Below are 27,620 nucleotides of genomic sequence, written 5' to 3'. Positions count from 1 at the left end.
TGTTCAATGTATCCAAAGCATTGTCATCAACACCAAAACATCCCTTCTTAACTTGTATTTCACCTTTTCTAAATAGGGACTGGTAATTTGTTAGCAACATCACTCATTATTTCACCGTTGAATTGAAGCAACTAGAATGTTCTCAAGTTCATCCACCCTCTTTTAACAGGAGCTGCACCTGTCGAGTCCCATTTCAAATCACATTTGAAGGTGTTTCAGATTTCAGATACATGAAAATGCCAACCAAAGGAGAACCCCAATGAAAACGCTTGAGATTGATGTCGAGTTTGTCCACTACCACAACTGCCTTGCTGGGAAGTGGGCATAAAATCAGTCTCATAACTTACAATTGAACTTGAGCCCATTCTCCCCAGAAGCTGACCCAAATTCAAAAGAGTGTATAAATTCCTAGCCCAGTCCAGCCCATTTGCACACCATCACCTCCTTCCCCTCTAGCCAACCCAACCTATGAAACCCTAACTGCCCTGTTGTAATAGTTACCTCAGCTCCACCATCAACTGCTAATATGCCACTGCAATTGCAACAACGTACCAACCCTTTCAGATTTCTGTCTTAAGATTTTCCAACACTGACACCCTCAAACCAGATCTCATCAAGATTCTCCTCCACACTACTTCCCAATAATTGACCAACTCCATCTGATTCCTTCAAGTCCAGAACCGGATTCTAACCCATCAACAAACCTTGCTACCTCAGCTTTTTCATGTCCCAGAAATAAAATTGGATAACTTTTCCATTCAATTGTAGATTCACTCAACTGGATTTGGTCAACACCCAATCCAATATCCTTCAGACCATTTATTCTGTTTGAACTGCTCCAATCTTAGAAAGGCAATCACACACCCATGGGGCAGCTGACAAAGAAACCCTATTCCACTTAACCACTGCCCCCAACTTCTACTTTTCTCATGAAAATTGGCACCCTTACAGGCCTTTTCTTGATCATTTTGGCACCCATTTGCAGATTGATCTGGGAATTACAAGGTTTGCCGAGGCTGAAAATTTAATCAGCTATCAGAACTGGATTTGGCCCAGAAGACCTACACCTATTCAGAATGTGCTGTCAATTAAGAATGCAACAAATTTTAATCCCAATGTCACAAAGAAAGACATGATCAATTGGGGCTCTAAAACTATTGATAGATTCTCAGTTTCTTTGGCTTTGGAATCAATTAGACTCAAAAACCACATTGTATCTTGGGCAAGTCTGATTTGGACAAAATATTCTATCCCAATACATTCCCTTATCTGCTAGTTAGCCATTTGAGACAGGCTATCTACATTGCATGAACTGTTAAAATGGGGGAAAGAAAATAACTCTAATTGCAGATTGTGTGGTATAGCAATTGAAACTAGATGTCATCTGTTCTTTGACTGCGATGTCACTCAAGAAGTATATACCAGTGTTTGTTCCGAATTCAGGGTGCTCCAAATCTGTAAGGAGTGGAATACAAAATCTGGTATGGTTGTCTGGTCTTGGCAATTCAAAAAGAGAAGAGGTTGTTAAATTGGCATGGTCTGCTGCAATTTACCGTACTTATAAAAATAAATAAATAAATAAAATAAAATAAAATAAATAAAATTGATCAACAAATAAATTTATTAGAAGAGATAAGAATGTACAACAAAAGAAAAATGTGAAAAAGAAAGGAAAACCAGGAGCATAAGAAATCCTCCCCCTTACAACAATAACAAAAATTACATCCAGAGATCATCATAATCTGAAAGCCAAATCAATGAAGCAGAGCCAACCAGTCCCGCTGCAGGACTCCCACAGAGACATGACGAAAACATCCATTAGCCGAAACCCACAAAGACACAATATAAACCACTCTACTCCAAACCAAATTATTAGCTGTGGCCACCCCTTTGAAAATTCTGGCGTTTCTCTCCAACCAAACACTCCAAGTAACAGCCATAATAGTGCAATGCTACAAGGCTTTCCTATCCTTCCCTTTTCCCAAACCTCTAAATGTGATAGAGCAAAAAGCCTTCCAAGTGAAGGGACAAATCCAGTCTTCACCACATATACCAAAAAATTCATTCCAGATAGCCCAAGTAAACGGGCAATGAAGAAACAAGTGTAAGCAAGTCTTTCCAATACTCAAACAAAGGACACAAACATCCGGTGGTTGGGCCTTATTAGGCCTTCTCTTCTGAAGCACATCATTACCATTAGTTCTATCAAGTATTGCAGTCCAAACAAAGGACGCAAACATCTGGTAGAATTGTTTTTCCTAGTTTAGCACTTTCTATTTTCGCCGATTCACTATTTTTTTTCCTGCTAGTTTCACTGGAAGTTTCCCAGATCTGACCACCAGAACCTCCATAGTTTACCATCTCTGTAAAGCTGCACTCTCATGGAAGAAGTAGAAATTCATTCATAAGCTCTTGCATTTCTTTCTCCACATAATCCAGAAAATCATGAGAGAGATCAAGGGCAAGACTTTTTTTTTCCTTTCCCTATTCATAAAATAACCCTTCCAAGCTCAGATTTCCTTTCCCACAGATTCGGCAGTGACCCATTGCTGTTCTGAAAGAGCAGTGGCCAGATTCCAAAAGATTCCAGTCCAGGGGCAGTGGAGCAGTAACAACAGTTTCAGCATTAACTTTACGAAAAAAGATAAGAAAAGGCATATATTAACCAAGGTGAAACCCCATTTACAGCAGATTATTGAGAAAAATCCTTCCTCAAAGTTGCCTCTAAAACAAAAATAAAATAAAACAGCTTTGGTTGGTGCAAGAGTTTTCCAAATGGCTTTTCAAGGGAAATCAATCTGGCCTCAGAACGGCTGTCCAGCTGCTTGTAGAAAAAGCTGACCATGAAGCACCCCTTTTTGATTGAGCTTCAATAAAGGCACTTCCAGATTAGTTATATGGGGGCATTCCTAGAAAAATAAATGAAGAAATCAGCAAAAGATTCAAGCTCCTGATCATGAGCATTTCTAACAAAAGTATGTCCCAGGCTGTCCCATTGATAGAATGGTCAAATGCATACTGGGAAAAGAATCTTTGTTGCCAGCTAGAGTGAATATTGTAGGAAATTGAAAACCCAGAGGGCATTAACCACAGCAGCTGTCATGCCAAAAGAAGGTATTGTTCCCATATCCAACATGGATGTGGATAAGAATGAAGTAATCCTACCACCAGAGCCTGATCAACTTCCAAATACTAACCCCATAGGACTGGGAAATCCAGCCTTGAGGCTATAGTTTAAAGCAATGATTTTCTCTAAAGTAACTTCTTCTCATTCATGAATCTCTACATTCACTTACCAGGAGGGCCTTGTTGAAGAAAGTGAGAAATTTGAGACTAAGTCCGCCTCTTGGATTGGATTGGTTGCCGAACTACATTCCATTCAACTATGGAACTTAAAGCTCCCCCCAACCCCAGTATTTTCCCAAACCTCTTGGATTGGATTGGTTGCCGAACTACATTCCATTCAACTATGGGACTTAAAGCTTCCCCCCCCCCCCCCCCCCCCCCCAAAAAAAAAAAAAAAAGTATTTTCCCAAAGAAACATCAATTTTGAATGTTTCCCAATTTTTGGCAACAAAAAAAAAGGAATAGGGAGGAGGAAAATGAAGCAAACCAGAGGTTGCATAGGGTGCTTTTGAGAGAGTGAGAGAGTGAGCCTGCCACCTTTGATATTGCCAAGCTGTTAGGGGCTATTGATTCTTTTCATCCTTCTTGTAGACATCATCACAGGGTTGGGGTTTTGAAGGGTTCAGAGGATTACTTGTAATTTTTTTTTTTACCATTTTACATGTGGTTCTCTTGGCAATCCAGTTTAATCTGAAAGCAAAGACACCATACAAAAGCAAGGCCTTTATTTGGTCTATGATTTTCTCATCAGATGTCTCATAAGAAAATTGGTATGTTCCTAACAAGATGAATACTAATGATTTGTAGGGTTTGGATTCTAGATGGTGTTAAGGCCTGATATACATTGTTAGCCACAACCTAACAGCCTACGCTTTTAGGTAAAGTGGTAATCTAACATGATATCAGAGCCACGTTTCAAGGAGGTCCTGGATTCTAGTCTTGTTGCCTGCATTTATTGTTTGTTAAGAATTATCTTATTCACTATAATGGGTGTAGAGGCCGTGCCTTGGTACGATGACAAGTGCCTCCGCCTCGGTACAAGTGGTCTCGGGTTTGAGACTTGGAAGCGGCCTCTCCAAAAATGGGGGTAAGGCTTGCCGACATCCACCTCTCCCAAACGCCACTCAAAGTGGGAGTCTTGTGCACTGGTTACGGCCTTTTTTTTTTCTTTTCACTATAATGGGCTGTTTATTATCTCTCAACATGCTGTCAGGCTGCACTAGCAGGGGAGTCTCAAGGCCTGATATACATAGTTGGCCCACAAACTAACAGCTTAAGCTTTTATATGAATTAGTAATCTAACAGTGAGTTCTGAGGATTTTACTTGTATATCTTTTTTCATCATCTTGCATGTGGTTCTGTGGGCTAGGAATTTCGATATGAAACCTAAGCCTCCATACAAAATCAAGGCCTTTACTTGGTCTGCCCCTTCTTTCTTATCAGATGTCTCAGAAGAGACTTGGCCTGTTCCTAACATGATTACTAACAATTTGGTTTAGGTTTGAAGACTTATTAAAGCCTTAATCTCCAAATGTTTGTGTTCTGTGTTTCCAAGGCACTGAAGCACATGCACATTTATTTTTGCATTGTCATTTTTCACGAGGCATGTGGTGCGATATTTTTGGTGTGTTTGGAGAGCATTGTGTTTGCCTTTCTTCATTGGAGAGCTTTTTTCTTCAGAAATTTGAAGTCTTTAGTAGTAAGAAGGAGAAAAGACTTTGGAGGTGCACTACTTCTCTTGTAGTGTGGTGTATTTGGTTGGGAACTAACTTCAGAATGTTCCATGGAAGGGTGATGTCTACAGCGTTCTTGAGTAGAGTTCTTTTTTTGCCATCACTCTTATGCTTGGCATTTGGTTTGCTTTTTAGGGCGCACCTGATGAATGTGAAAAGAGATTGGAGGGGTTTGCTGTCATAGTAGTCTCTTAGCCCCTTTATGTTTTTGTTTTTCTATATTTAAGAAGGCTTCTTGTCCTCCACTCCCTGTAATTTCCCTTTTTCTTAATATTATATCTTTATTTATCAATTAAAAAATTCTGCCCATGATGCACTGAATGTCCAAAATCTCCTCACACATCCAGTCCCAAGCCCGGTAGAGGAGGGTCACATTTGTTAGCAGACAGCCAGTGTAAAACTTTTCAGAGCAATATGATAGTTGTGTGATTGTAGGTTTCATTTAAATTAAAAGGAAATTTTTATAGGACAGCTATAAGACCGTCTATGTACATGGATCAAAATGTTCAGCAACTAAGAAAACATATCCAAAAAGTAAAAGTTGCTAAAATGAGAATGCTAAGATGGATGAGTGGTATAACATTAGAAAGCATCTGCAACATAGGCCAATTAGTGAACCACTAAGGAGGAGGGAACTAATTACTGTTAGTGGCAGTAGAAGTGGTAGGGATAGACCTTAAATAACTTAAGAGTGAGATAGTGAGTAATTAATAGACCTTAAGTTGTTGGAGCCTTGGAGGAAATTTCCCACAATAGTGTAATTGGCAGAAAAGGATTCTTGTAGCAGACTTCACCTAGTGGGATTTGTGTTTGTCTATGAAAAAAAAAGTGTACAAAAGGGGAATGAAAAAAAAAAAAGACAAAACATTTATAAAATTGAATAAATAGTTTTAGTGCTGTAACAGTCCCCTAAAAATGGCAAGTCACGCTGTAGCAGCTGCCACACACTGGAGGCTGCTGCTATATTTGTGACTCTTTCTCCCGGAGCTATAGCAGAGTACACTATCATTATCCATAAAATCCATTATGTAACCATTGCTGCCCCTGTTGATTGGGAGAAATAGATCAGGCATAAAAGCCCCAAACATGCTTTGTGGCCTGGTTAATGCAGAGAGATAGACTTACAACCCTTGAGAAGCTGGTCTCTTGGGGAAAAGCCTAATTTTCCTTTTGCAAGCTCTGTTGTACAGAGACTAAAAACAGAGATCACATGTTCTTTAGATGCCCAAAAACCTTGCAGGTAATGAATGGGGTTGGATCGGCCTTTAACATTCCCATGCAACTTACTGATTGGACTGAAGCCACAAGCTGGCTGGCTTCACTGGGAACCTCACCAACAGAAGCTCTCTATAATCAAGCCTGGAATTCCACCTTTTATCAAACTTGGAGAGCCAGAAACAGACTACTATATGAGCAAATAACCTTCAACATCGATTCAATTGTCCAAAACATTTGCTCAGTTGTGATAAAGTTTAGATTATCTGGACACAAAAAGCTAGGTAATCATTTCTTCTTTAATTCCATATTTTATAGCATTGTACATTTTCCTTTCGCAATAAGTTCTGCTTCTGGACGTGTTCCCAATGAATTCGAAAAAAAAAAAAAAAAAGAATGGCTGCCACTAATCAGAACATTGATCAGTGTAAACGTACTAATCAAACACAGTCTAACTTTGTTAATTAATCTTTTTTTCTCTCTCTTACCCTTTCAGCACATTATCATCTCTCTGTTCTAGGTTCCAGTTACCCATATGAATTATACAATCAGTTCACTGATTTTCTAAAATATCTTATCAAATCAAAAGTAACCAAGCGACATAATTCAATGAATCTAAGATCTTTATTTCTAATAAATAAATGATCATATTAGAAAATAGAAAAAGAATAAACAACAAGGAGGATAAGGCATCCTCCAGTCAAAGAGAAAACTAGACATTAAAAAAACCAGTCAATAAATAATAATCAAAACAAACATAGTAGGCTAGAGAATAGCAGCACACTAGTCCCTTACTAGTCAATTAGAAATGCCTCTAGTCAAAAGTAACCAAGCGACATAATTCAATGAATCTAAGATCTTTATTTCTAATAAATAAATGATTATATTAGAAAATGGAAAAAGAATATACAACAAGGAGGATAAGGCATCCTCCAGTTAAAGAGAAAACAAGACATTAAAAAAACCAGTAATTAAATAAATAATCAAAACAAACATAGTAGGCTAGAGAATAGCAGCACACTAGTCCCTTACTAGTCAATTAGAAATGCCTCTAGTCTAAACAGACCACTCGATATAGCCTTGTGCCAAAACACCACCCTACTCCACAATAATCAAGAGCAACAGAAGAACCCCTGAAAATTATGGCATTAGGTTCCCACCAAAAACACCAAACGATAGAAAATCCATGCCCTCTATAACACCTTCCTTGCCTTCCCATCACTAAAACCCACTGAGGATGTGAGACGCGCTCTTTAGAGATAGAGGACAAATCTGTTGTTCCTAAACACTAAACAACTTATTCTAGATCTTCAAAGAGAGAGCAACACAAAAACAAAGGAAAAACATTCGCAACACCAAAACATCCCTCCCCACCAGAGGATGAAAAGAATCAAGTACACTGTTTAAAAGAATATGATCATCAGTCTCCCTATGATTCAAGTTATGAATAAAATGAAAATTCCAAGAAGGTAAATCCTCTTGCATAAGAAGAAAGTAACAAAGGCAAAATCATGGAGACCAGGGGGAAGTTAGAAAGAAAGGAGCTTCCCCAATATAAAGATCTTCCTGAAATTGAGTCTTCTCATCAACAGCAACTTAATATGTCACTAGTTGAAAAAACGAATGAGAAACCCGCAAAATAAATTTTCAAGGACTAGAGCAGCTAACATTTACCCCAGCTTTACATCCCACCCATTCTGTTGAAGCACAATCTACATATCACCTTATGCCACAGGGGAATTAGTTTCTAAGACGTAATGCCATAACCAATTTTCTGAGATGTTTTTAGACACCAAATTTCCCAGGCCCAACCTCCATCCTCCTTACAACTAAACACCATATCCCACCTGATCAAATGATCTCTCTTACTAAAACCCACACCAGACTATCAGAACTCCCTCATTACTTTTTCTAATTAACAAGCTACAAGCATTAGAATCCTAAACAAGAATAAATGACACAAAGGAATTGACAAAAGATAGGATTGAATCAAAGTAACCCTACCCCTTAAAGTAATTCAAGAACCCCTCCACCCTTCCAACCTTCTAGAAACCTTGTCAATCATAGGAAGGAATTAGGACTCCAGCCCAAAAATTCCTAACCAGTCAATCTAAAGTACCAGACTCTGCTACCAAGGCATAATGGGACACACAAGAATCAAAATTAATACCAGTAATCTACGACTAAGATGACTCGATACTCAAACTCGAAAACTTATAACAAACTTGCAACATGGTTGATGCATTAGAAAACTGTTTACATCCTCAGAAAAGAACAGAATGGTGTCATCAGCAAACTGTAGATTAGACAGTTCTTCAAACCCCACCGTAGTTCCCTGCACTGCATTCCAATCCAACCCTCTGCCAAACATCTTGTTAAACACATCAACAACTAGGACAAAGCAGAATGCTAACTCCCCCCAAGTCTGACACCTCTATAAGCTTTAAACCAGCACATGGATTCTCCACTAACTAAAACTGAAAACATCATAGAAGAAAGGCTATCCTAATCCAAATTTTACATTTTCACACAAATCCCCTTCTTATCCAACACCATATCAAGAACCCATAATCCAACTTGAGCAGTAACACTATGCAACACTCAAGAAATCTCCAACAAGCTTGGTTGTAAACCTTTCAAAGTCCAATTTTAAGGCAATCCCACTTCTCTTTTAACCCATCCACTACCTCATTAGCCACCAAAGCTGCATCCAAGATTTCCCTACCACAAATTGAGACAGATTGGGTATCAGTGGTCAAGCCTATTAGCCAGGCACTTCATCAAAACTTTGTAATCCCTAAACTTAAAGGATTGATTGTTTTTAGGCACCAAGGTAATGAGAGTAAAGCTCCATCCGACAGCACCAATGAGGAAAGAACTCAATAAAAACTTTCATGATGTCACTTTGACCACATCCCAGTAACTTCAAAAAATGCCATGGTTAACCCATCAACCCCAGAGCCTTCTCTTCACCCATCCCAAAAACTGATCTCCTCACTTTGTTCTCCTCAAAAGGTTCCTCTAGACAGAAAAGGTTATCTTCAGAAATCAAGCACCTATCCAACCCTTGTATTATAGGTCTATCATTAACTTCCTCTGCATAGAGACGCCTAAAAACTGAGTAATTTCCTCCCCAATAACCACATGATCCTTAACAATATAAACACTCCCCAATACTCATCCTTCTCTAAACCTCCAATTCTTTAACAAAAATCTTCCTCATCTACACTATCATCCAACTTTCTGCCCCATCCAGATAGCCTATTTCCTAAAATATCTTCTTTATTCTTTTTTAAACCTGCACGCCACCAAAGACTTTGCCATTCCACCCCTTCGACTTCTCCTTCAGAAACTTCAGCTTCTTAATAAAACTAAAACCCTCCCACTTGTCAATAGAACACTCCTCCCATCAATCCTTAAATACTTGTGCAAAAGAATAATGAGACAACCACGAATTTCAAATCTAAAAGGAATGGCACCCCATGTGGGAAGGCTAGAATCAATATTAATAGGATAATGATCAGAGACCACCCTCTACAAAATCTCCAAAAAATAAACTAGGAAACATGTCCCCCACCTTCCCCCCTCCCACTCTAAAGTAAACAGGAATATGTCAATCCGAGTAGCCATAGGTATCACAGTCCAAAACCAAGTAATTATGCACTCGAACAAGGTAATATCACATAAATCTCACTCCCTTACAAGTTATCAAAACCTCTCATACTTCAAATAACCCCTCACCCCCAAAGTTTCTAGAAGAGTGCCTAAATAACATCAAAATACAACCTAGACCAATTCGGAGAACATATAGAACCCACAAATAGCATAAGGTTCCTCCCATAAAAACCCTTCCCCTCCTAAGCTTGGGATAGTTAACCATAAAGCAACAAAAACCACCAATAATCTCTATCCTATACCTCTCAAAGAGCCTACCCACATTTGTTGTGAATGTATACATTACAATCTAAATGTACTTTACATCTTAAATTACTCCATAATTCTTCATACAAAAATTTAATGAAATTCATTTACAAATTCAATTAATCTAGAATAGCATTCTTCAATGTACGAGAAATTTTAATCTCTCTATGACATCACCAAAGCAAGCTTTACTAATTATTGCATTCACCATACTTCCACCATCACAAACAGCTTAAAATAATCAATAACATATTAATGTGCAAACAATTCATGAAGTAAATAAAAAATTAAATGAGTGATTACCCGGATATAAAACGGCCCTTACGAGAACGAGCTTGAGTTGGACCCTGAACTTCTTCCACTATGCACTGCAAGGACCAAAACACAGTCATCTCAACGAAGTATATAAAACCTTACATATATATATACATATTCTATAGCATTACATGCCCTCATAAAAACTTCCTAAGGTAACACTGAATAAAAGATATTTTCAACATTAAGATATAATGAAAAAGTCATTTTTCTAATAAAATTATTTTGAATGGTTGGGTCCCTTGGGAAGTTAGGAAATAAATAGTAAGAAAAGATCTACAGTAATCACATTAAAAAAAAAATTAAAAGCTCTTGAAGTGTGCATAGAAAAAGAAAAAGTTAGGTTTTCCCTTTGAGGAGCTACCTCAAAGGGGTGGTCTCAAAACCTTAGGCCCTAACCCCTAAGATAAACCATTTTTGGAAAATTTTCAGTCTCTATTTTCATATAAGAAGAAAATTGCATTTTTTATTTAAATATTCAAGAAAAATTAAGTTTTTCAGGTGTCAAACCAGACCTAATAATCATTTGACTATATACAATTGCTTTTTCCTTGCTTATAATGCACCCAAATATATGCAATACAAAAGAGATTTCATTCACCTTTGGGAATAAAAAACAGATTGGAAGGCTATATCAAATAGACGAAGCCATTTCCAATTTTCTTCAAGAATTAACTTCTGTGGTCTCTTGCCAGTGCAAAGGCCTCCAGAGTCCAGACTCATCAGAGAAGACAAGAAATCACACAGATTCTATTTGGCATATGGTGTTTTCATTTGTGACAACTGATGTTGCTTAAAATCCTTGGCTTTTTTCCTAATACCTTGCCTTTCCTCTTATTCACTGAGATTCAGTTTCAAACAACTAAGATAAAGGGATGTTAGAATATATTTCAGGGACCCTTCTGCCCTTCTTTTTCTGCTACTTCATGTTTTGATATTTTTTTATATAGAAGCAGAAGTCTGGATTCCTCTAATGTTATCACTTTCTGAGTGGCAATACAACAGCAATTCATGCATCAACTAACCCAATCAAGTGTAAAAGAGGTAGGAAAACAACCCAGCCTTCATTATATTTTATTATTTATTCTTTTATGGGGAAGAGGATGGTGGTTAAAAACTCAATCTTGAAAATAAGTTTCCATGTTGAACTTTAATGCTATCCATTTAATTACATAAACAAAAGAAATCATAAAAAATGAAAAATGCACAAGTATAACATTTAAACAAATGCACAACACAGAAGATTACACTAATAACAAAGAACTGGTATACTCACAACCGAATACCCATTATTTGTCAAATCATCCAAAGTTTGTCGTAGGTTCTGCGAAAAGAAGTATTCAATCAAAATGCAATAAAGTAGGGATTATCAAAGAATAACATAATATTTTGAAGGGATGGTTGAATAAGATAATACAAAATGCGGAAAGAAGAATCAAAGAAATACAAAACACAGAAATGGACAAGAACAGGGAAAAACATGGCCATCCAAGAGTAGAATTACAATACTAAGAATTAGGAATGCAATTCTAAGCAGTAAAACAGCTGAAGGAAACAAAAGCCAACAAATCGATTCAAAGCCCAAAACTGTAGGAGTAGAGAAAATGTGACAAGATCAGATATTGCGTTCAAAACATGAATAATTCTCCACAGATCATTAATCCACTGCACTTGTTCATGACAACATAGCAGTAACCTTTGACAATGATATAGGATCCACTTCACCTTATACTCATTCAAAACCCAAAGGAGTTCAGGAATCAGCTATAGGATATTCATCCAAAAAAACTAGACCTAGGAAAACAAAAAACAATGAATGAGCACAAGAAATCCTACAGGCTGTAACAATCAAGAGAACAACCATCTTGTCCAGCACAAGCAAGCCAATAAAAGGTACTTACTGCAGCCAAACAAAGGTAAGGTAAAGCTATCTGAGGTGGGCCAGCAGTTCAAGACAAAGAACATGGTCGAATCACAATACTAAGAATTTAGGAATGCAATTCCAAGCAGTAAAACAGCAGAAGGAAACCTAAAGCCAACAAATCAATTCAAAGCCCAAAAATGTAGTAGAGAAAATAAGACAGGATCAGATATTGCTTTCAAAATATGAATAATTCTCCACAGATCACATATTCACTGTACTAGATCATGACAACATAGCAGTCTCCTTCCACAATGATATAGGATCCACTTCACCTTATCCTCATTCAAAACCCAAAGGAGTTCAGAAATCAGCTATAGGTTATTCATCCAAACCAACTAGACCTAAGAAAACTAAAAAAAAGTGAATGAGCACAAGAAATCCTACAGGCTAAAACAATGAAGAGGACAACCATCCTTGTCCAGCACAAGCAAGCTAATAAAAGGTACTTACTGTGGTCAAACAAAGGTAGGGTAAAGCTAACTGAAGCGGGACAGCAGTTCAAGACCAATAACATGGTCATCTAGATTTACCAAAAATAAAAAGGTAGTCTATGATCAATCAGAAATTTAACCCTGTGAAATTAAAACAAGGCAATTTATTATGCATTTCTATAATAGTTAAGGAGCAATGATGAATTATTGGAAAATGGATCCAGGCTTTGAATTAGAGAAATAGCCAAAGGGTTTGTAGTTGTTATAGAACATGTCAAAAGCAGCAATTTTACTTGTAAAAAAAAATACATTATAAAAAAGATGAACTAATCATAATTAGTTTACACTAATCTAGATTCAGGTTGGCAAGTCAGGAGGCTAAACCAGTTTATGCTCAAGTAGGTTCAGGTTGAGTGAAATTTCCCACCCTTCGAAGAGAGGTTTTCTTGATTGACCAGTAGTAATAAATTGAAAACTCATCAGCAAATTGAAAATGTGACATACTACACACTTTGCAATCAACAATACACGAAGTAAGAATGAAGGAAAATGATAGAAATATTGAAATTAATTAAAGCACAAAAAGTTTCACACAAAAGATACAAGTGGGACAAATAATTCAAATTAAGAATAATTTGATTACTTAATGTGATATTCTCAGAGAGAGAGAGAGAAATTTGTTAAACAATGTATAATTTGATTGAAAATTTGCATTAAAAAAATCCAAACTAATGACTTAAACTAGAAAAACCATTTGAAAACAATTCAAAAAAACGCAATAAAAACAACAACTGCAACAACAAGAATAACAATAATAAAAATAAACATTAAAAAATAAATGAATAATATTATAACAAAATTATATATATATTATAAAAATTAAGATAAACTAACATCATTATATTATATAAATTCTAATGTACTCAATTTTCTAGGAGGCAGCCGGCAATGATCTTGTTGCTCTTTCCCTCAAGTAGGAAAGGCAAATTCATTAGTACAGACTTAAGAGCTCCAAATTCTCTTCACTCACACAAAAGACACAATATTTTTTCCCTATCTACTTACCAAATATCAATCAATGCCATGTTATGCTTTCTTCAACTTCTTTTTCTTTGGTGACACATTCTGCTTTTAAGAAATGAAGTATCATTCTTCATGGCAAAAGAAATTCTCCAACAGAGCAAGAAAGAGAGAGGAAGAGAGAACAGGATACACAAGGACAAAATGTTCTCAAGATTAAGTCACACAAAGAAAAGAAAAAAGAAAGCAACTACTTAATCAAGAAACCGCTCTCCAGACCCTTCTTCTCATAATTTGCTGAGCATCTTAAACCATCTCTCTTTAAACTGACTTCATTAAATTCCCAAAGTCTAACCTAATCTCTCACCCAGCAGGATCAGGCTGCAGTGTCCATTAGATCTTGGACCCATTGTTCTTCTCATTAAATTCCTCCTCTAGAGATAAATGAATTGATAGTTCCCTTCGAGCTTGCTCCTGGTCTCCTTTTCTTCACCATTAACTACATCCAAAATCTTTTGTTCGTCCCTAAACAAAAGCACCCCTTCCTTATCAATATTACAAGTCCATGACACATAAGAAACATCATCTGAAAGAGGAAGAGTCTAAATAACAACCATATAAGGTACGTAATTCATCCAAAAGTAATCTTCCATCACACTCAAAGAACCCAATCTCTTTATCACTCCAATTCCTAATCACCATTGAATATCCATCCTTGAAACCCTAAAATTAATACTGAATTGATTAAAATTCTTTCTTCACAAGCTGAAAAAAAAACTTCAAAGCACCAAAAGAGCTTCCCCCATCCATCTGCATTATAACTCCCTTGAAAAATGTTGAATAATTAGGTAACATGGAAAACCAAATCACAATGATAGGTCTCTCCTTTATAATATATGTCAAAGTACATACCAATGACACTAACACACTAATAATGCTAAATGACTAAGATAACCATCAACACTCCTTCTCAAGTTGGAGCATATATATCATATGCTCCTAGCTTGTTACAAATAAATTTAAAAAGAGCACCTCCCACGGATTTAGTAAATAAATTAGTAAACTAGAAATCAGACTTCAAATGAGTGGTGGTAATGAGCTTCTACACAAGTTTCTCCCAAACAAAATGGCAATGAACTTCAATGTGATTTGTCCAGTCATGGAAGACCAGGTTGGAGGCAATATGAATGGCAACTTGATTATCACACATCAGCTCCATAGACTAAGAATGTGGAAAACCCAATTCTTCCAACATGCTCTTCAGCCAAACAAGATCATATGTAGTATAAGCCATGGCCCTATACCATGACTCAACACTTGGTTGGGTAACCATAGTTTGTTTCTTACTTTTCCAAGAAACCATATTTCCACCAACAAAGATACAATACCTGATTATGGATATTTTCTCGAAAGGTGACCCAACCCAATCTGCACCAATATATCCCTAAATATGAAAGTGACCTCGATCCTAATATGAGATACCTCTCTCAAAGGTGCGCCTGTTAGATATTTCAAGACACAAATTACTGCATACTAATGACTTGTTCTCGGAGAATCAAGAAACCAACTCACAAAACTTTTTGTGAAAGATATATGTAGCCAAGTGATCATGAGATAATTCATCTTTCCAACAAGTCTCCAATATCGTCTTAGGTTAGGCAACAAATTACCCATATACCATATTTGGCATTAACTTACTATTAGTATCCAAGGTGTATTAATGAGTTTAGATCCCAACAGTCTAGTATCACCTAAAGGATCAAGAACATACTTCCTCTATGACATGACGGTTCCTGTACGAGATCTCAATAATTCTATACCCAAGAAGCATTTCAATGGGCCCAAATCCTTCATCTAAAACTTAGTCTGCAATAAATGCTTTAGGGTCTGGATACCTTGATCATCATCACCAGTAATCACAATATCATCCACACACAATAAGCAGAATCCTTTTGGATGGAGTATGACGATAAAATACAAAATGGACTACTACTGCACACCGTCGAAGGCCAAACTCGGGTACTATAGCACTAAATTGACCAAACCATGCCCTAGGAGATTGTTTTAAACCTTCTTGAGTCAATACACTAAGCCCGACTCCCCTTGAGCAACAAACCTATTTAGTTGCTCAATATAGACCCCCTCCTAAACATCACTATGTAGGACAGCATTCTTCACATCTAACTAGTGTAGAGGCCAATGATAGGTGGTGCCTAAGGATATAAACAAATGTAATGAGGCAAGTTTGGTGATAGGGGAGAATGTGTCTGAATAGTCCAAGCCATACACTCGAGTATATTCCTTAGCAACAAGGCGGGCCTTCAATCGAGCCATGAAACCATTTGGATTCACCTTCATAGTGTGCACCCAACAACCAACCAACCACAAACTTATCAGGAGGAGGTACCAACTCCCATGTATCATCCCATGTATCATTCTCATGCCGCCCATGCATCTCTTATATCATTGCGTTCCTCCGCCCAAATGGGGCAAGTCTTCAGAAATAGACTTTGGAAAAGCAACAGAAGACAGAGTACTAACAAAACAATGGTATGAATGTGACAATAAATCATAAGAAACAAAAATTAAAGATTGCATGTTGGGTACAAGTGCATTTACCTTTTCAAACAACCATAGGATGATCAACCACTTGAGGAAGAGGATCATCTAAAGAGAGAACTGGAGGCATAGAGAAGTGGAAGCTAGAGGAGGCTCTCTTCCCTTAAGTCGTCATGTGCACGCTTGCAGATTGGGACAATCCAAGTGACAACGACTCAAACTGGAGGAAGATGTAGGAAGACTGGAAGAAGGAAATAAGTTAGTATTAAGAAAGCTAGGTAGAGGAAGGTTCTCGTCAAAGTCAACAAAACTCAAGGAATCAGAATAGTATGGTGTAGACTCAAAAAATGTGACATCAGCATAGATAAAGAATCGATGTAAACTAGGGCTATAACATTGAAATCCTTTTTTAGTATAGGAATAACACAGAACAATACATATGATAGCACGAGGATCCAATTTATCCCTTCCTAATTGATGAACGAAGGACGCATAGCCAAATATACGAGGAGGAAGGGAGAACAAAGGAGCCTTAGGGAAGATATTGAATATGGGATTTTACCACCAATGATAGAAGATGGCATTTTATTGATAGGAGAGAAAGCAGTGAACATAGCATCACTCCAAAAAACTTTAGGGACATTCATTTGACACAATATGGTTCTAGCGACTTCAAGAATACGTCTATTTTTCCGCTCCACAACTCCATTCTGTCGTGGAGTGTGGGCACAAGACGATTGATGGATCATGCCAGAGTTAGTCATATAGGTAATGAATTGTGTACTAAAGTACTCCTTAGCATTATCACTACAAAGGATATGGATTCGCAAATCAAATTGAGTCCTTATTTGAGAATAGAAGGCAAAAAAGATATTAAACAGCTCTAAATGATCTTCTATTAAATACAACCAAGTCATTCTAGAGTAGTCATCGACAAATGTAAGAAATTATTAAACCCCAACTTTAACATAACACAACTAGGACCCAAAACATCGAAATGGACTAACATAAAAGGGCTAACGACTCTTTTATTAACTCAAAAGACAAAGGGAACACAATGATACTTTCCTAATTAACAAGACTCACAAAAGGATAGACACGGAACTCAAAGTAGGAACTAATTTTTTTAACTAGTCCAATGATGGATGACAAGGGTGACAATATATTTGATATGGTGCGGCAGCGGCCCTACAGGAAATAGGAGAAAAGAGTGACTCACAATAGTAAAGTTGACTAGCCTCGCGTCCTGTGCTAGTCGTCTTCCTCGTCTTCAGCTCCTAAATAAGAACAAAATCGGGAAAAAAGGTTATAGAGCAATTTAGTAACTTCGTAATTTTACTAACATGAGATAAAAGGGGATTTAGGAATGTAGAGAACAAAAGAAAAGGGAAATGGAGGGAGTAGGATTTACTATTCCTATTCCCTTAACAATAGTAGTGGACCCATCAACAAGGGAAATTTAAGGTAGATTTTTAGACTCCTCAAGAGTAGAAAATAAGTTGGTGACACTAGTAGTAGTCGAGTCAATAACCCAAGGACTAGTGGAAGAGATACCGAATGACATACAAACACTATGGCTACTTTCCTAAGCAAAAGATGCAATGTGATGAGATGCTTGTTGGGATGTCAGATACTGCATGAACCTAGAATACTCCTCTAACTCGAACAAGTAACTGACGAAGGAGACACGCTATTGGGATTTGGGAACTCCATCCCAACACACATATGACCTCAACAGAGCAATAGATCAAAAATACACAGCAGACAACATGTTTTTCAAATTCACCAACTCGATCCCAACATACACAACCTTCAGCAACCAATGCAAACCACAAGCCCACAATGAACGAATCAAAAACACAGAAAATACCACTGTTTTAGGCCCAATAACCTCAATAAATATTGAAAAACAGTTTAGGGAAGCATCAAACAATCATTCATTGGGTGTCGCACAAGAGCAACAAAAAAATGTGAGATCATTGGACAAAAAAACATCACGAAAAACTTCAATAATATGTTTATAGAGCGATTCGAACACTGCTGGATGAATTCAGGCCAGAAACACGCCTGAAATTTGCTTCATGTGCCGATGCATGGGGCCGGCCCTGGCAGCCTTCGACCAGTGCATGAGGGCGTGTTGTGGGCAGTCTAGAAATGGGATTTTAGTGGGGGGCAGATCGGCAGTGTCTGCGGGTGACTATGGTGTTGCATTTGCAAACTTTATACTGGATTTTGTGTTCCTGAGCTGGCAGTGTCGCCCAGAAAGTTTTTAGCGATTGCTCTAGCTTCTAGCAGCTGCTGGCTGTTTTTTAGGGCTATATTACTGCTGGAAATTCTCCTATGATGGTAGACATGCAGTGTGCAGCAGATTTAGGGATTTAGGCTTCGGTTTTGATGGTGGCTGTGACAATTAGGGTTTAGGTGGGGTCGGCTATATGAATCATTTTCCGCCAATTCATGCAATCATGAACCAATTTATGCAATCGTGGACAATTTCTTTTGACAAATTTACTCACTATCTCATTTCAAGTTATTTTAGGTCCACCCCTACCCCTTCTACTACCCCCCACAGTAACTAACTCACTCTTCCTTGCTAGCGCACTATGTGGCCTACATTGCAAGTGCACAAACCATCTAAGTTGTCCCTCCCTTATCTTATCTTCTATAGGAGCTACATCTAACTTAGCGCGAATATGTTCACTCCTTAATTTATCTTTCAGTATTATACCACTCATCCATCTAAGCATTCTCATCCCAACAACTTTTACTTTTTGGATATTATGTTTCTTCGTCGCTCAATATTCTGATCCATATAGCATAGTTGGTCTTATAGTCATCCTATAAAACTTCCCCTTTAATTTTAAGGATATTCTACGATCACAAAGCACACATCAAGCACTTCTCCATTTAACCCAACCTACTATAACTCTATGCATTACATCATCTTCAATTTCGCCTTCAACTTGCATAATAGATCCAAGGTGTCAAATTCTACAAGTGCTATTTATTTCATTATCATCAAGTTTAACTTTATATCCAATATTCCTCCGAACATTACTGAAATTATATTTCATATATTTTGTCTTATTTCTACCTATCCTAAAGCCTCTAGATTCCAAATCTTCTCTCCATAATTCTAATTTAACCTCTACTCTGCCCATAGTTTTATCAATCAATACAATATCATCTGCAAACAACATACACCACAAAACCTCATTTTGAATGCTCTTAGTCAGTTGGTCCAACACTAAAGCAAAAAGATATGAGCTCAAAACAGTTCCTTGATGTACACCTATGGTGATTGGAAATTCTTTAGTTTCTCCATCTATAGCCCTTACACTAGTCATTACTCCATCACACATATCCTTAACGACATCAGTATACCTACTATATACACATTTTTTTGTAAAACCCACCATAGAATTTCCTTATGCACCCTATCATATGCTTGCTCTAAGTCAATAAATACCATAAGCAAGTCCCTCTTCTTTTCCCTAAACATTTTCATTAATCTTCTTAAAAGAAATATGGCTTCTATGGTAGATCTGCCAGGCATAAAACCAAATTGATTTTTTAGAGACCTTCGTTTATAGCCTTAATCTTTGTTCAACTACCCTTTCCTCCATTCATCTTGCATTTTCTTTATGAATTTGTTTAATTTCTGCTTGGTCTCAAAACTAAATGTGAATTGAAGATGATTCTTGAGAAATTGAGAGTCAAACTTGGGGGCAAATTGTGTTAAGAGCTTTTGGTGATATATAGTAGCAGTATAAATGTATAAATCCGGCAACATGGTGACAAATTATTGGAGAAAGGAATGCCATTTGCCAAACCTTGTGCACATTTCCAGCTTTTTCAAACCTTTCACAAGGGTGGAGAAAATGTTTGCAAAATGATCATTGATGGAAGATGCCCTAGGAATGTGGCCTTTATAACTAGGGTGACACATATATGCAACTTCATCAAGAACCTTACCTCGAGCCTTCTGAGACATTTTGGGTTGATTACTCTACTTCACATGTTTGTGAAAGATCTTTGGTTCCTATCCAAATGGGTGACTATTTTGATAATGTTTCTTATGATACCATACACATGAATATGGCCATCTACTCCTTAGTTCTTCTTGTTTGGATTATTTGGGTGTTATTCAAGGACATGAGAACAAACATGTCTTTCACTATAACAATAAGAATTGAATCCTGCTTTACCAACCAAGACAAAGAATCTAACATTATTGATCACATCAAATTTACTCAAATTGAAGACACTACAAGAAGGAAATACATGTGTTTGAAGACACCCAAGACCTTTAAAACTTTCCCATTCTTCAGTTTGGCATTCCCAATATGTTCATTCTCAATTCAAGTCCATGGTGCTGCAAACCGATTGAAGTTTCTTGCATCACTCAAGCACCAGCTATCAATGAGTCCAAGTTTGCTTCGTACTTCTGATACTCCAAAATTTCAAAATTCAAGACCGAATTTTTTCCAACCAGGGGAAGATTTGATGTAGGACAAGAATCCAAACCATGGGTAAACACTTGTTGGAGACCAATACAAAGGAATTGGGTCAATGGTGTGTTGGGTTTAGTCAATAATTTATTATATGTTTACTATTTTAAATTTTTAATTAGTATAGGATTATGTTTGTAATATCTATGTAATTTAGGTACGTGTTTGTAATTTCATGTCATTTTAGGGTGTGTGTAATTTCTTGCGTTAGAGGCTTTCTTATAAATAGTCTGTGAAAGCAATGTAGGAGAAGGTTATTGATTAATTTGAATTAAAGTTAACCTTACATCTCCATCCTTCTCTTCCTTCTTTCTTCTTCCATCCTTTTCCCCTCTCCTCCCCTTTATATCCCCCACACTCTCTAATGGCTGCAAATCCATATTTGATAGAGAATCGCTTTGGAATTATTCTAGGTGACCATATTTTGTTTGAAGATTTAGAAATCAAGGATTTAGTTTTAAAATAGTAAATTTAGATTTTAGTTAATTTAGGATTATTTCATAATTTTCTAATTTAGTTGAAGTTATCCATCAATTCTTTGTGTTTCTTTTAGCATTGAGTATATAATAGTGTGACCGTGTCTTGCATGGAACAGTTATTGATTTGAATCCAGGATTCCTGTTCAGTTCCCCCCTCTCCCTCTCTCTAGTGCAAACTCTCCCTCTCCTATTCTCCTTCTTCCTTCCTGTTCTTCTTCCCCCTTCTTCTTCTTCTTTCCTCTCTTCCAATTCTGTTTCCGTTCTGCTCTTCTCTGTTCTTTCTGCTGCCAGCAGCCTATCTTCCTTCTCTTCTTCTCTTCTTCTCTTCTTCTTCTAATGCCCTCCCAGTAATTCTCTCTCTCCCTCTCTCTCTGTTCCTAAAGTTCTGTTGTTGTCCTATATCAATAGGTTTTCCAGTTCCTGCCTCAGAAAAGACATCCTCAATTCTCAGACTACATGCTCATCTAAACACCTGAAGCACAAGTAAGCAATCAAGAACAACCAAGAACACCCAAAACAGAATCCTTCAAACAACACAAGAATCACAGAAAAACCAGTTACAATGAAGATAAACCTCCAAAAGCAGCCTTCAAACTAATTCATCAAACAGCAGATGAAGATCAGAATGAAAAGAAATTAACGGAGAGGATGAATCAAGCCAGAATAGCACAGGTTAGCAAACAGATGCTAACATGCACTGAGATGGATTCCAACCCCACTGCCACACAAACACACAAAAGAGATGTTCTCTAAAAATCCTCGCCGAACTCATTAGCCACTAAAATAGCATCACAAGCTTCCTCCAAATCCTCCTTCATCACATCACAACGCTCTTGAAAAAAAAAATAATAATGAAAAAGCTCTGCTACAACATCTGTCCCAGGGGCCTTATCCCTCTCTTGGCTAAAAACCACCGCCGTGACATCCTCAACATGCCTCTCCAACCAAGATATTGAATTCCCCCAATAAACAACTCCAATCCAATCCTTCAATCATTGGCCTTTGTAAGTCCTCTTCAGTTACAAATTTTTATATAAATTAGTAGTTTCTTCTGCTATCATAGTATCAGCCCAACATCACTCGCAACCTCCTCACTGCTCAACTCCAATTCTCTAATATTTACGCTTCAATTGCCCATTAGCCACCTAGTGAAAAAAATTGAGTTACAACCCCACTCACTAACCCACTTAAACTCAGTTTTTTGCCTCCAAGTCCTAAACTCCTTTGGTATGCACTCTCTAACTCATTCTTCAGAGGAACCCACTTAACTCCCCCGACAAAAATCCCTTCCTCAATCTGTATCCCATCAATTCACACAGATTATTGACATTTTTCACTCTAACATCTCCAAATTCCACCACTTTAACATTTTTTATTCCCCTTAGGCTTCTTCCTAAACCTAAAACCCTCCAAGCCTTTATTTCATTTTTTATTCTGTTTCTTCTTTTGAGGATGTATGACTCACCACTTATTTGCAGTTCTTCTTTTTTTTTCTCTCCCTCTTAATACATTCATTTAGTTATCAAAAATATACATGTTGTCTAAATCTCCAAACATTCTATTATTTACAGCACTCAAGTACAGGTAACCATGGTAAAACGTCATTAAACTAAACAACCAATGCCAAATTTATTTAAGATTAGGGCATTAGCAAAATGAAAATTGGCATATAATTTTATCCCTTACAGAAATGCAGTGAATCAGATTATCAGGTATAGCAGAACCTTACAGTCTTAAAGTTCACTGTACACAAATTCTCTTTACTGATCTTGGGGAAAAAAAAAGTTTCAGTCGACACAAAGATTGACACAAACATCCACAAGAAAATTAGTACCATAACAGGGCAGCCAGCTCTTGGAATACTATCTGAACGTGTACCACCAAAAGGATTCAAACCAGCATATTCAACCAGAACACAAGCATCGAGTCCGATAGCTTCATAAAAATCACCAACCTGAGAAGAAGAAAGGCTTGCTGAACCCATTATTGATCAATGCTGACCATCAGTCAGGAAAAATGGATTCGTTGCACATTCAATGAGTTATAAAAGAAAATAAATAATAATAATGCAAACAAAATATAGAATTTAAGGGAAAGAAGATAATAACATACTCTACAGAGTAAAACTTCACGTGGAAACCTTGACTTAAATTGCAACATCTCCCAGTTCAGTGATCCTTCTTTTAAACTACAGTAAAAACACAATGACACACAATGATACATTTATGCCTAAACTGCATACAAAAAATAAAATATATTAACGAGAGAAAGAGAGAGAGGGAAAGCAGATTTTGCAATCCAGCAAAAACAATAGACCACAAGGTATGAGCAGAAAATGCATTTAAGCTTTGTTCCTTAGGCTGACACTCACAGAAAAAATGTATGAAAATAAATTATTTGTATCAAAAATTATCTCCCTAAATGCAAAATTTTATTTCCCCTTGCATAAGCAATGCCTATGATAGTCAGCCAGAGGTGCCCAAGTCTTTCCTCTCCTTCCCAGCCCAGAGCTTCACTTCTGGCAACTAGCTTCTAACTCTAGTGCTTGACACCACATTCAGAATCTGATTTATCAATCAACTTAGCATCAGTAACAAAAAAAGTCTCAATTTTCATAGACTCAACATAAACACAACCTCAATGCCAATTTTTTCGTGTTTTTGGATTAACAAATTAGTAAAATTGAAACAAACGAATCAGTCATACTTACTCAGATCTTGTAAGTTCTTTTTTCAGAAAATGAAGCCGATATATTTCGAATAATCATTTGTTATTGTCTTAAACTCCGCCTATGATGCACTTAATGTCCTAATTTTTTCACACACAGCCAGTCCCAAGCCCGGGTAAATGAGGAGGGTTGCGTTAGGTAGCTGACAGCCAGCGTAAAATTTTTCAAATCACTATGATATGAATCCTTGCCGAATATTAGCTGGGGCGTCCCTTACGACCAACGCGCTGCACTTGTACCATTCACGTGTAGCGAAAAGTGGGCGAGGGTGGGCTTGGTCGTCACCCCGAAGCAACGCGCCGTGTCGGCGCTCGGATACTGTGTCAAATATTCGAGAGTTCCTGCATCATCCTGGACGTGGGCAAGCAAAGAAGTTAGTTCAGGAAACTAGGATTAGATTAGCAACTTGGAATAGAAGGACAATTATAGGTAAAAGCATGGAAATTGTGGACACAATGATTAAAAGAAAAATTAATAAAATTTGCCTTCCAGAACTAAGTGGGCGGGGGAGAAATCTAAAGAAATTGATAAATCAAGATTTAAACTTTGGTGCACTGGAAAAGAAAAAAGTAAGAATGGACTAGGAATTATTGAAGACAAAAACTTAAAAGATAGTGTTGTTGATGTAAACAGAGTAGGGGATAGAATTATAAAAATCAAGATGGTATTAGGCCAAGAGATAATAAATATCATTAGTGTTTATGATCCTCAAGCAGGCTTAGCAGAAAATCTTAAGAGACAATTTTGGGAAGATATGGATAGTATTATACAAAGCATACCAGGAACTAAGAAAATATTCATAGGAGGAGATCTGAATGGACGCGTTGGAATGGATAATAAAGCTTATAAGAGGATATGGATACGGAGACAAAAATGAGCCTGGGGAGATGATCTTAGACTTCGCCATGTCATATGATTTTATTATAATGAATACTTGCTTTAAGAAGAGAGAAGAACGCTTAATAACCTTTAAAAGTGGACAAAATAGAAGTCAAATAGATTTTTTTTAACAAGGAGGATAGATCGTTTATCATGCAAGGATTGTAAAGTTATTCAGGTGAAAGTCTAACCACACAACATGAAGTCTTAGTGTTAGATATATGCATTAAAAAATGGAAGAAAAAGAATAAAATACACCAGTGTAAGAGAACTAGGTGGTGGAACGTAAAGGTAGAAAATATAATAAAAGTTAAAGATAAAATGATCAAAGATGGGGATTGGACTATAGAGGGTGGCATAGATACAAATACTCTTTGGAGTAGATTAACTAGCTCTATTAAAGAGACAGGAAAAGAGATTTTAGGTGAATCAAGGGGAAGATTCACAAATAACAAAGAAAGTTGGTGGTGGGACAAAGATGTCCAAAATCCCGTAAAAACAAAAAGAATTTGGTATAAAACGTGGCAAAAATGTAGAAAAATGGATAACTTTGAAAAGTATAAAGATGCAAAAAATGCAGTTAGTGAAGCTAAACACAAATCATTCAATAGCTTGTATAATAGATTAGATACAAAAGAAGGAGAAAGAGATACATTTAAGCTTGCTAAAGCTAGAGAAACGAAGAGTAAGGACTTAAGAAATGTAAAATGTATAAAAAGTGAGGATGATATTGTCTTAGTTAAGGATGAGAACATAAAAGATAGATGGCAAAGTTACTTTAGTAAATTATTTAATGAAAACCAAATAGAAGGCTTAAACTAAGAATTGACAAATGACTAAAAGACTAAAAATATGAGATTTATTCGCAATATTAGAGTCAATGAAATTAAGTTTGTATTAAAAAAGATAAAAAATGGAAAAGCTATAGGACCAGATAACATTCCAATTGAAGTTTGGAAATGCTTAGGTGATAACGAAATATGGTTAACTAATTTATTCAACACAATTATAAAAACTAAGAAAATGCCAAATGAATGGAGGAAAAGCACTTTAATTCCTATATACAAAAATAAAGGATATATTCAAAATTGTAATAACTATCGTGGAATTAAACTTACAAGTCATACGATGAAACTGTGAGAAAGGGTAGTTGAACAAAGATTAAGGCTAGAAATGAAGGCCTCAGAAAATCAATTTGGTTCTATGCATGGGAGATCTACCACACAAGCTATATATCTTTTAAGAAGATTAATAGAAAAGTTTAAAGAAAAGAAGAGGGACTTGCATATGGTATTTATTGACTTACCAAAAGCATTTGATAGGGTACCTAGAGAAGTTTTTAGGTGGGTTTTAGAAAGAAAAAAAAAAAAAAGGTGTATCTAGTAGGTATACTGATGTCATTAAGTATATGTACGATAGAGTAATGACTGGTGTAAGGACAATAGATGGAGAAACTAGAGAATTTCCAATCACTGAACCCTTATCTTTTTGCTTTAGTGATGGATCAACTGACTACGAACATTCAAAATGAGGTGTCATGGTGTATGTTGTTTGCAAATGATATTATATTGATTGATGAAACTAGGAGAGGAGTAGAGGCTACGTTAGAATTATGGAGAGAAGCTTTGGAATCTAGAGGCTTTAGGATAAGTAGAAATAAGACAAAATATATGAAATGTAATTTCAGTAATGATCAAAGGAATATTGGAGACAAAGTTAAACTTTATGATGAAGAAATAAATAGCACTTGTAGATTTCAATACCTTGGATCTATAATGCAAGCTGAAGGAGAAATTGAAGATGATGTGATGCATAGAGTTCAAGCGGGTTGGGTAAAATGGAGAAGTACTTCAAGTGTGCTTTGTGATCGCAAAATACCCTTAAAATTAAAAGGGAAGTTTTATAGGACAGCTATAAGACCAGCTATGCTATATGGATCAAAATGTTGGGCGACGGAAAAACAGAATATCCAAAATGTAAAAGTTGTCAAGATGAGAATGCTTAGATGGATGAATGGTATTACACTGAAAGACAAATTAAGGAATCAAAATATTCGCAACAAATTAGGTGTAGCTCCTATAGAAGATAAGATAAGGGAGGAACGACTCAGATGGTTTAGGCACTTGCAACGTGGGACACATAGTGCGTCAGTAAGGAAGAGTGAGTTAGTTACTGTGGTGGGTAGTCGAAGGGGTAGGGGTAGACCTAAAATAAATTAGAATGAGATAGTGAATAAGGATTTAATAGCCCTAAATTTGTCAAAAGAAATGGTCCATGATTGCATAAATTGGTGCAAAATGGTTCATATAACCGACCCCACCTAGTGGGATTTAAGGTTTGGTTTCGTTGTTGTTGTTGTTGTATTTGTTATCGTCTTAATTTGATGAGCATTTCTCTAGAAGAAGAAGCCACATATTTATAGTGGGACGCTTGGTATTACTATCATAAATTATGAAAACAAAAACCAGCAACGAAAACTAGAAACCTAAACTAGAAATTAAAAACCAAAAACCAGCAACCTGTTTGGTTAATAATTCTAGAACCAAAACAAATTAAAAACTTCAAAATCTCATTTTTGTCCTTGAATCAAATAAAAATTGCAAAATATGATTAAAATAATAAAAGTACAAAGTAATATAAATTAAAATACTATACTAAAAATAAAAATGAGCCCTATCCAGTTGCGTCACAATGATGATCAAAGCCGATCTCCCTCACTAACTACCCATGCTGCTTCCCTTCGTTGTCTCCCTTTGCCATCAACAATGGAGGGTCTCTG

The 27,620-nt window shown here is 36.7% G+C and overlaps 1 protein-coding gene across 3 annotated transcripts in view; it reads right to left on the bottom strand.

Moving 5' to 3' along the window:
- Nucleotides 1–27,620, bottom strand: part of LOC131152292 (DNA mismatch repair protein MSH1, mitochondrial) — a 144,168-nt gene that overhangs the window by 102,388 nt on the left and 14,160 nt on the right. For 2 of the 3 annotated variants that reach the window (XM_058104105.1, XM_058104108.1), the window contains exons 4-7: nucleotides 23,347–23,422; nucleotides 23,069–23,188; nucleotides 11,587–11,634; nucleotides 10,299–10,363 (exon numbers count right to left, since the gene is read on the bottom strand). In XM_058104105.1, coding sequence (XP_057960088.1) covers nucleotides 10,299–10,363; nucleotides 11,587–11,634; nucleotides 23,069–23,188; nucleotides 23,347–23,422 — 309 coding nt within the window. The remainder of the gene's footprint in view (nucleotides 1–10,298; nucleotides 10,364–11,586; nucleotides 11,635–23,068; nucleotides 23,189–23,346; nucleotides 23,423–27,620) is intronic. The other variant, XM_058104107.1, reaches the window with a different exon arrangement.

The sequence above is a fragment of the Malania oleifera genome, chromosome 3, assembly GCF_029873635.1.
Source record: "Malania oleifera isolate guangnan ecotype guangnan chromosome 3, ASM2987363v1, whole genome shotgun sequence".
In the NCBI taxonomy this organism is placed as follows: domain Eukaryota; kingdom Viridiplantae; phylum Streptophyta; class Magnoliopsida; order Santalales; family Ximeniaceae; genus Malania; species Malania oleifera.
Note: the sequence above shows the minus strand (reverse complement) of the source record. Positions and strands in the feature narration are given on the sequence as shown.